This window comes from Sceloporus occidentalis, unplaced genomic scaffold (assembly GCF_023333645.1).
Source record: "Sceloporus occidentalis isolate IW3139 unplaced genomic scaffold, rSceOcc1.0.p SCAF_5, whole genome shotgun sequence".
Taxonomy (NCBI): domain Eukaryota; kingdom Metazoa; phylum Chordata; class Lepidosauria; order Squamata; family Phrynosomatidae; genus Sceloporus; species Sceloporus occidentalis.
Window position 1 is genome coordinate 66,424,254 of NW_028316985.1, and position 10,635 is coordinate 66,434,888.

The window sequence follows — 10,635 nt, forward strand, 5'->3', positions numbered from 1 at the left end:
ATTATATTTTAAACTATAAATAAAATAAAATATAATACACAGAGAGAGACAGACAGAGTAATTTATTCCAAAATGAGAAAAGAAAAGAATGAAAGTGCCAAATACCCACTAAACTGTGCTCAAGATAAAAATAATAATGTCATGTACCCAATTTGTTAACAAGTTATAGAAATCAATGCAAATCCTTGCATTCAGAAAAAAAAATAAAAATAACATAGCCACCATCAACCAGATTAAAACAACAGCTAAAGGTGACATAGGGAAGAAATGCAAGAAATCCTTCCTACCTCTTCTTCATTGCTTTATGGAAGAAATGAAAAGAAAGGCAGATGGACTTTATAGCTTCCATAACATGTCAATCATCCCAAGTCTTTGTCTTCCTGCAGCTGAGAGCTTGACCTGAGCAGTAAGCTTGTTCAGCTTGCACTCTCCCTCTTACATTTGCACAAGAAAAAGTGCTCCTAGTTCTATGACTTTTCATTGAACTCTCTGGCCCTTACAAATTCTTTTTGGAAGCATTTTTTCAACTTCCCCATCTTTATAGTTGAAGCATAGGGATAGAGAACCCTCATGGATCAAATGAGTATCACATCTATCAACTCATGAGACTTCACCACTTGCCATTCGGCCACAAATTCACTTCCAGATCAGCCAAGCACATGATAATCCATAGTTCAGACTATGATATATATGTAAGGACAGGCTGCAAACTTCAGTCAATGAGCGCCTCAAACCTTCAGTTTAACCAGCAAATGAATCAACCACAACTTGCACAGCACATTAAAAATCCCCAACAATTAATCACTAGGCCTTAGAGCGTGCAAAGACTCAGCACACTACTACATACAGGTCTGCCATCATGATGCTTCTCACAAAGAAACAAACTTTGCACCAAAATCAGCGAAAAAGAAACTCAAAAATGGCTTCCACTTCCATATCTAACTGTAGCTGGTGACTTAACATTCATGATGAAGTATTGATGCCTTTTATTGATATGAATCACAAGCATGAGTCACAAGTAGACAGTGCTCTGCTGAAATCACTATCACATACACACATATGTATAAAGGGTTTTTAAGTCAATATGCTTAGGGATGCATGTAACAGTTATGTTTTTTGGCAATAGAAAATATCCTAAGTTCTTCAACAGGATGATAATGCCAGTAATAAACATGTGGCAAGTCCCATTACACGGTTAAGGCACTATATTCCACTTTAACTGCCATGGCAACATCCTATAGAACCCTGGGCTTGTAAATCGCTGAGGTACTTGAGGTTTCTGGCTGAGAATTCTGCATGCCTCTCCCTAAACTGCAAATCCCAGGATTCCATAGGATGTTGCCATGGCAGTAAAAGTGGAACATAGCACTGTAACTGTATAATGTGAAAGGGCCCATGGTGTTACCTCCTGCTGAAAAAAATTGCAGCTTTCATTTGTCAATCTTGTTCACACATAGAAAACTGCCTGTCCTTCAGGGTTTTAAAAAAAATGAGCTGTCATAGAAATGTTGCAGTCATTTCAGACTTTCATTTAACAAAATGGTAACTATATGGTGCACATTCCACATGTGTAGCATCACATTGTTGTGGATTTAGTGGTTATACATATTATGAGCTTTGATATTTTTGGTCAGTGACATGTGCCAAGTAAACAAACCACTAACTGTGCAGAACTGCAAACCAATCTATGAATTACATTGAAAGAAAACACCAGGAATAGCTGTTAGGATGGGATTAATAATGTAGGAAGAACAGGAATGAAAAACATTAACTGAATTTGGGGGTGGGAGTAACCCAAACTACAGCAAGGATGTGCAAACAGCAAGTAAACTCAGTATTCATCACCACCGGCTATGCTGGCTAGGGTTGATTGGAGCTACAATTCACTAACATCTGTACGGTTGCATTTTGCCCACCTTGCCATATGGGGAAAGGGGACAGGTTGAGACATCCAATTTTATTTCAGTAGGCTTACTGTCCATATTGTCTTTAACTGTCTGGCTCAGAAATAGTATTCCAAATGCTGAAAGTCTGAAGCTTTAAACCACACATTCAAAATCACACCATGTAGTCCAATATGCTTAACTTCCCTGTGCAAGGACATTTTTATATACATGAGCATTCAACCATGTAACCCCAACCCCACGGCATTCTGAAGTGGATACAGTCAAAAGAAAACTGCACCATGTGGTACTTTGAAGATGAAGGTCAACTGTGATATTAGCTTAAACAATAAAAACAAAACTAAACAAAACCAATAAATGATGACTTCTGAAGATAACATGAAATGTCAAACTGGAATAAATGTGCCACTCCTTTATTGCTCAGTGGCACCCATCCCAGCATTCAGCAGAAAAGATCCCATAGCACAAGATGCCAGCTATGCAACAACACAGGCAAATTTCTCATCTTGACCTCCATCTCTTTATGCACAGAACATTATGCTACCCAAAATTATAACTGCTGTCCAGATACACCATTTTAATCCATGTAAGCATATAATCCTTTTAGGAACTGTAGTAAGCTATTTGCTTGTATAATTTGGTGTCACAGTGCATTTTACAAATAAAGTAACTGTGTGTTACATTGAAATATTTCATGTGTTGCCTTTTAATTTCATTTTTCAAGAGAGCAAAATGAAAGCAAAACCTGTCTAAGAACATACAAAATAAATGATTTTAAAGCTTTTAATGGTTGTAACTTTTATAGTGTGTTATTTGTAAAACTGTAAACCGATACATGGAAAACATGGGCCCACTTTATATTCCCAAACTATACAGTTAAAATGTGAGGTTCTCGTTTCTGTCACACCAATTGCAAAACTCAAGCTTGATTGAGACTGGATATGTTTGAAAGTTCCTGGTCTTTGAAACATCAGTATCTGTATATCTATAGTCAGAATTGGTATTTTACTGATATTCATTAATTATGCATAATGATGCATCTTATGAATGTAACTATTGAACAGAACCTAGTTACCAATATACCTTAGCAGTCTTAAAAATAATACCTTTCAATTCTATTCTTATTATATAAAGTGAAATATTATTTCACTACTCTGCATCCTGATTTGACTGGAAATTTGAAAGCTGCCTTTCGTGCCATTGTAGATAGCTAAATCATTTAATTTGTTTCCTATATAAGTATAGATCCAACTCCAACAGCATAGGTATCTTATGTTTAACCAATCTGCACAATTTCTATTGTCTCATGTGTACATGCACTGACAATATGCAACTGTGTTTCCCAGCACATATAAGCAAGGTGAACACAACACATTCATGATCTACACATCACCATGTGCATGGCTAAGCTCAGAATTTTCCTACACCTATATGCAGAGAAAAAACTCCATAAAGAGGACTTACATTTTTAAAAATCATAATATCACTACTGTTAATGTGGGACTACACCATTAAATACTCCTTCAGTATATGTAGATCAGGCAGGAGGACACGTCTCTGGAACTTCATTTATTTCAAGCCTCTTGGGGATTATGACCTGAAATGTTTTTGTATTCATGAAGATTGATTATTGCAGTGTTTCAACACAGCATGCTAAATTTAGCCTTTGAACCCATCAACATTAGCGTGAAGAACAAATGAGGTCAACTTATGAAGCTAGCCATAAGCATGGGTGGAATTATGTTTTCTATCCTAATCATTAACCAATTGTTTCATATGCAGAAATAGAACTATTTTTATTAGCAGGAAGAAATATAAAATCCCCCAAACAGCTCAGCTGGTAACTGCTTTCCATGAATTTTTGGATGAGAAATGGCTACTTCTAGAACTACAGTGAAATACAGAGTATGCCAGTATTAATTGGGAACAAGTCCTTTTTCTTTTTTTGAAAAATCTCTCTTTGTCGGAATCATAGTGTTATTTTTCTACTATACATTGTGTTCAAAAACTGTCATGTGACATGTTATCTCAAATAATGTGTGGTACCTTTAAGTAGAACTGACATATTCAAATAGATATCGGGGTAATTATGATAAACTACACAACAGTGCTATTGTCGAGAATATCATTTATCAATCCTGCAGTCCCCATCATTCATGCATTTACAGTTTGGGAATACAGTGACTTCAAAGAATAATAATCCATAATCGCTACATTCTCAATAATTCATGCTCTCTAACAAAATAATAGTAGTAATACTCATAATAAAAAAGGTTGTTGTATAAGTGGAAAAATGTAAAATTTTATTCCAAGAAAATTAACAGGCTACACAGGTAAATTTTGGCAAATGCAACTTTATATTGAAATCCACACATCTGTATCTTAAAGAAGGAAAGACTCACAGACTAATGTATTTCTAAAATACTAGAAATCATATTATATGCTTTCACAAGTTAAAATTGAAATAAATGGAAACAACCAATACACCAAATGTGCAGAAAGTATAAACAAGACTGTGCCTTCAGTAGAATAAATGCGTCAACCATTGTGCAAGATATCTTACTAAGGCAGCGGTCTTCCCATGACAGTTGTCTTAAAATATAAACATACATTGACTGCCTGTGTTTCTCAGAACAAACTAGAATGGGCAACACACCTAAAGGTGGGGGTTTGGGCGGGGAAATCATATCATCCTAGTGATGAGCATATTGATTTAGGGAATCATGGGAATAAAAAGGAAAGAGGGGATTAAGTGATCATTCATGCACTCCCAAACGACAGACTGGAGTTTACTGATTCACTTTTCTTTGCTCAGTTGCAAAAAAATGCTAAACAAAATGGAAGATACTAGATAACCCTTTAAGGCAACATGTGATTTTGTCTGTGTAATGATTACTCCTTTGCTATGATTGGATAATCTCATTGATGTTGCCTAACAGACCGATATCTAGCTTTCGAAAATATAAAATGTATACAGTAAATAATCAGGATTAAAAAAAACCCCAACAACAGCAACAACAAAAGTGAAATAAACAAAACACAGAACACAATTGTATACCAGTAATATTTCACCCTGAAAGAAGAGCAGTATTATGGAGGGTTTTTTCTAATAATAATAATAATAATAATAATAATAATAAGTGGGGGAGGATGAAAAGAACAAAAAATGTACAGAGAGGAAAATAAAGGTTTAATTTAAACCAAACCAAATGTAAACCCAGAACAACAACAACAACAACAAAAAACTGCTTTGGAATGCTCCCCAGAACTCACAAGGCAAACCGAATGGGGTGATAATCCAGCACTACATGGCACATCTCTCATCAGTTACAGGACTTAACCAATTTTTAGTCTTTGAAAAACAATAATTGTATGAAATGATTTAAAGGTCATCCGTGTCTAAAATTAGTTTCATCAACACATTAACCTCATGTCAAACTTAACTGATTCAGATGTCCAATGCTAATCTTTCTGTGATGGTCTTGCTTTATGGAGTGATATATACAGCATTTAGTGCTGATATATTTAGCACCTGCTACTCTCTGAATCATTTCTCTAGATTTCAACCACATCAAAGCATTTTAGGGCAGTGGTTCAGTCCTTTATTTCTTTTTCTTTTAAATTACAAACCTTCACGAGTGGTCAGCAGGAACAAGTTTAGCTTTTAAAATAGGATTAGAGATGAGCTATTGCAAAAAATTGCAGAATGTTGTTGTTGCCCAAATCCTTACAACTGCTGACATCTCCCTTTTTGAGATATATATATGTGTGTGTATATATATATATATTTCCTTTCTTCTCAAAACATGGCAACAGGCCACAATTGCTTAGCAGAGAAGGGTAGTGTTTTCACAAGGCTAAAGATTTTACAGATGCTTCCTCATATAACACAGTAAGGTTCCCTTGGTAACCTGGATTTTCTGCAGTAAAGAAGGGTTGTGCTGAAACAGCGCCTCAGCTCCCTGTTGGAGAAAATGCAGACAAAAGGATTGATTCCAGCTTGGGCAAAACTCATCCAAACCGCAGCCGTTAGAAATCCTCCAGGAACCACAGGCCCTCTCGCAAAAACTCTCCAGTAGCAGGCAACCAAATAGGGACCCCACAAGGTGAGAAAGAGGAATGTCATGATATAGAACATTCTGCTGATCCGCTTTTCCATTTTGAACTCATCCAAGACGAGAAGCCTTCTCCGGCCCGTGGTGTTGGCATTTTGCCTGATCCCCAACAAGGTTGGTGGCGTGGGACCCCTTCCGAACCCTGCCAGCCAGTTTGCAGCGGCTTGGCCACTGGCTCCAGGACCATGAAACGTCCAGTTCTGGCTCACTGCTGCAACAAACTGAACTGGCTTCATTTTCCTGCGATCGTGAACAAAAAAAATCAGCTTGAGGTAGACAAGCTGTGTGGCTAGAAGGATAAGAGCAAGAAGCAGCATAAATCCCAGAGAATCATTGGCTCTGAAGGAACGATGCTGAAAGGTGCATTGGTCTTCCTCCCTAATGAATGAATAGGTGCCCACATCCAACACCGGAGGGAAAGCCATAGCTACGGATAGGGTCCACACCATACAAATTACTGCCAAGCAAGTCCAGAAGGTCAGCCGTTTTGTATAAAAGCGATGATGGGCAATAGCTAAGTATCTGGTGACACTTATGCAGAACAACATGAAAGCTGTATGGAAGCAGGACAGAACCCCCAAGAAGGCAATCACTTTGCAAGTGAGAGTCCCATATGTCCAAGACGAACCATTTTTCACAGAAGTAAAAACAAATGGGAAACAAATTGCAGATCTGAGGATGTCTGAGCAGCAAAGATCCAACAGGAAGTAATACGGAGCTCTATGCAAGGTTTTGTCTTTGACTAGCAAAATGGAGATCAGAAGGTTGCCCACCACACTGACTCCTATTATGAAACCCAGCGAAGTCAATTTCAAAAATGCAGTTAAAGGGGAAAGATTTTGTAAAATGTTGTCAGCTGCATGGCTGTAGTTCGCCATAGATGGATGGATGATATGAATATTGCCTCAGTCAAGTCTCATGATCTATATGTATGAACAAGGAAAAAATAGACCCATACATCTTACTGAGAATGTATTCCAAAAGCAGAACTGATCTGGTGTCTAGTCATATAGTACATCCTCTTTTCCTCCTCCTGATTTGTCATGCCATCCAAATATCTGGGGGAAAGAGAAAAAAAAATCAAGCTATGAGTCCTTAAGTTAACATACAAATGATGTCAGGAAGTGTTACCTGACATGTTAATTTATGGAGAGTCAAAGGAAGTTGCAAGTTGGAGTACTATTATTTGTTTGAGGGAATGTGCCTGAGAACTGCAAACTTACTATGCGATGTTTGGGCTTATTCACGACTGCTCACATTGGTCTTGTTTACAATCAGATTTCTTGGCAGAATATAACATTGTACAGTTTCTGCCTCCAAATAACCTGCTTCCTATCTCGTCCTTCCAACAGTGGTACTGCTTAAAAATAAAACACCAAGAGATGCCTCCATTATGAATACCTCCAGAATGCCCATCTTTTCCCTGTTTATATTCTGTGTTTTGGAGCCAGATGCTGTGTTGATATGGAAAATGTCCAACAGCATCCCTGCAGAATGTATGTTTTCTAACCCAACTCACCAAAGCATATTAATCATACCCTGCTAGTTCATCCACAATGAAGAGAAACAACAGAATCCTGGTTTTCCTATGATTTCCCTGCACTGTCTCCTTTCTTTCCTTCAGACTTCCTAGTAAATGCCTGCATCAAACAGTTGATAGGCTTATGTTTTTATGGGATTTTTGTATTCTTCTCATTGCAATACCAGGGTGGGGGAAGGGACGGCAGCAATGAATGTGTCTGTCTCTGTCTGTGTGTAAGAAACACACCCAGGGCTAACAGGCACCCACTCAGACATTATTTGGACTGTAGCATCAAATGCAAAGATCTGCATGGGGATAGCTGGAACTCCAGACATCATCCTAACGCTGCCTGTTGGAAAATGGAATGAACAAAGAAAATGAGAGACACTGCTGCTTTTAGGGATGGGAAGAGCCACTCTGTGGCATGCCCTGGCAGGATGCTTTAGCGTTCTTCTGTTTCCAGGGACTGTCTTTCCTATGCTGCCTTTCCTCAGAGCTACACACAGAGCATCTCTTGACAATGGATTCAAGCAAAAGCCCATCCACCATTCTTAGCTTTTAGGAACCGCCTGGTTGCTGCTGCTGCTGCTGCCGCTGCCACTGCTGCTGTGTAAACAAGAGCCTGATCAGATCATGAGAGCATTGTTTAAAGCACACATGCACACACACACAAATGGCAAAGCAAGCACCACATCGCCCAAACCAGTTTTCCTCCCATCACCCCCTTCCCAATGACATGCATCTACAGACACACACACAAAGAGAGAGGTGAGGTGAGGGAGAAAGGCTTGCATGAGCCCCCTTTTGCAACCTCAATGGAGACTTGCCGGAGCCGCCAGATCTCAAAGCGCCTAGCCTTGTCTGCTTCAGACTTCCATGATGCAGCTTCTCATGGAAATTAAAAAAAGAGGGGGAGGGTAGAAAATAAAATCACACACACACACACACACACACCATCACAAGAAGGCTGGAAACCTCTCTCCACCCAGAGTCCAACAGCCACAGCCTTACATCAAATACACCCTCTGTCAACACAATGCATACACAGATATCTCACACCTATATCTCCCTAATCTGCAGGTGGAGAGCTAGATATATGCAAGACCTATATTTCTATCCAGATATCTTTGTCTTTCTATAGGCAGAGAGCTAGATATATGCAAGATTTAGCTATCTCTTTCTGTATAGGTAGAGAGCTAGACATAGGCAAGATCTATCTATCTATTTCTCTGTAGGTAGAGTGCTAGATATAGGTAAGCTCTATCTACATATTTATCTATAGATAGAGTGCTAGATATAGGCAAGATCTATCTATATATTTTGCTAAAGGTAGAGAGAAAGATCTATCTATATATTTCTCCATAGGCAGAGCACTAGATATAGGCAAGATCTATTCATATATTTAGCTATAGGGAGAAAGCAAGATCTATCTCTATATTTATCTATAAGCAGAGAGTTAGATATATGCAAGATTTATCTCTATATTTCTCTATAGGCAAAGAGCTAGATATAGGCAAGATCTATTTATAAATCTAGCTATAGGGAGAGAGCAAGATCTAACTATATATTTATCTATAGGTAGAGTGCTAGATAGAGGGCAAGAGTTATCCATCTATTTCTCTATAGGTAGAACGATAGATATAGGCAGAAACAATCTATATACATTTCTCTATAGGTAGAGAGCTAGATATAGGCAAGATCTATCCATTTATTTCTTCTCTATATGTAGAGAGCTAGATATAGGCAAGATCTATCAATCTATCTATTGGGTAGAGAGCTAGATATGTGCAAGATGATCTAAATATCTAAATCTATTTATAGACAGAGAGGCAGACAGATATGCAAGATGTATATCTCTAGAGCTCTCTATGGTGGAGAGCTGGATAGTTGTATGCAAGATCTACCCATCCATCCCTCCATCCCTCCCTCCCTACCTGTTGGTGCTGGGGGAGGGGGAGAGCAGGAGGCCCCCCCTCACCAGACCTTCTCCTTGCAATCTGCTGGCCTTTTCATCCCTGGCTTGCTGGCTGTCATTCCTGGGGACCTGGGGCTGCTGAAGCTCTGGAGTCTGGGGGGCTCCTCCGGCGCATGCTCAGTCCAGCCTCCTGGACCACTCAGCCTGGTCGCCTTCCCCTGTCGCAGCGGCACAGGCGCAGCAGCAGCAGCATCCTTCTCAGCATCCTCCTCCTCCTCAGCATCCTCCTCTCCTGGCCCTGGCTGGCAAGACTGGAGCCAGGGAAGAGAGGCTGATGCTGATGCTGATGCTGCAAGCCTTGGCTCAGAGCATCCCCTTGGCCTTGGCAGCCAGGCAGGGAGGGAAAAGAGGCAATGCCATGCAATGCCCGCCTCTCTAGGGCTGGAGAGGGGAGAATCTCTCCTCCTCCTCCTCCTTTCCCCCTCTCCCTCTCTTTCTCTCTCTCTTTCCCCCTCTCATGATGACTGCATTGTTATTGCACTTGGCAGAATATGGGTGGGAGGAGGGAAAGGGGATGCTCCCTCCTCCTCCTCCTCCTCCTCCTCTTCTTGCTTCTGATCTCTCTCTGCCTTTGGCAACAGAGGAGGCAGGCTGCCTTACTATTCTTTGCTTTAACTGCAGCAGCCAAATGGCACTTTTCATTATTATTATTATTATTATTATTATTATTTTCTTTGCAGGGATGATGGAGGCATATTCAGGCCAGGCAGAATGGCTCTGGTGTGCTGCCAGGGATATCTAATGAACAGGCCAAGATTCTTTTTCTTTTCTTCTTTTTTCCCCTTCCTTCCTTCCTTCCTTCCTTCCTTCCTTTCCATTTCTCATTTCAACTTCTCGTGAGATCAGGGAGATCAATGTTTGAAACTGAAGCCAGCATTTGTGTTTCATGGGAACAATCCCAACTTTCCTTGGTGGCCCTGGAAATCAATATCTATGGGGACGGACAGGTTTGGAAATACAAGCAGAAAGGGCCGTTTGGGTTTCTTGACTCACAGGTGACACTTCTGGAATTAAAAACAAATCATGTCATAGTGAAGGTTAGTGCTCCACCCTGAGCAACACACTTTTTTTTCAATACAGGCCTATTCTATAGATTCGGGTGAAGTTAACTTTTCAGAA

The 10,635-nt window shown here is 39.7% G+C and overlaps 1 protein-coding gene across 1 annotated transcript; it reads right to left on the reverse strand.

Annotated features, from left to right (window-relative positions):
- Window positions 1-4,240: 4,240 nt before the first annotated feature.
- Window positions 4,241-9,942, reverse strand: GPR85 (G protein-coupled receptor 85). Its single transcript, XM_089526833.1, has 2 exons — window positions 9,476-9,942; window positions 4,241-7,077 (listed from the first exon to the last, which is right to left on the reverse strand). Exon 2 carries the CDS (start codon window positions 6,895-6,897, stop codon window positions 5,785-5,787), a length of 1,113 nt encoding a protein of 370 aa, XP_089382959.1. The 5' UTR covers window positions 6,898-7,077; window positions 9,476-9,942; the 3' UTR covers window positions 4,241-5,784.
- Window positions 9,943-10,635: the final 693 nt, after the last annotated feature.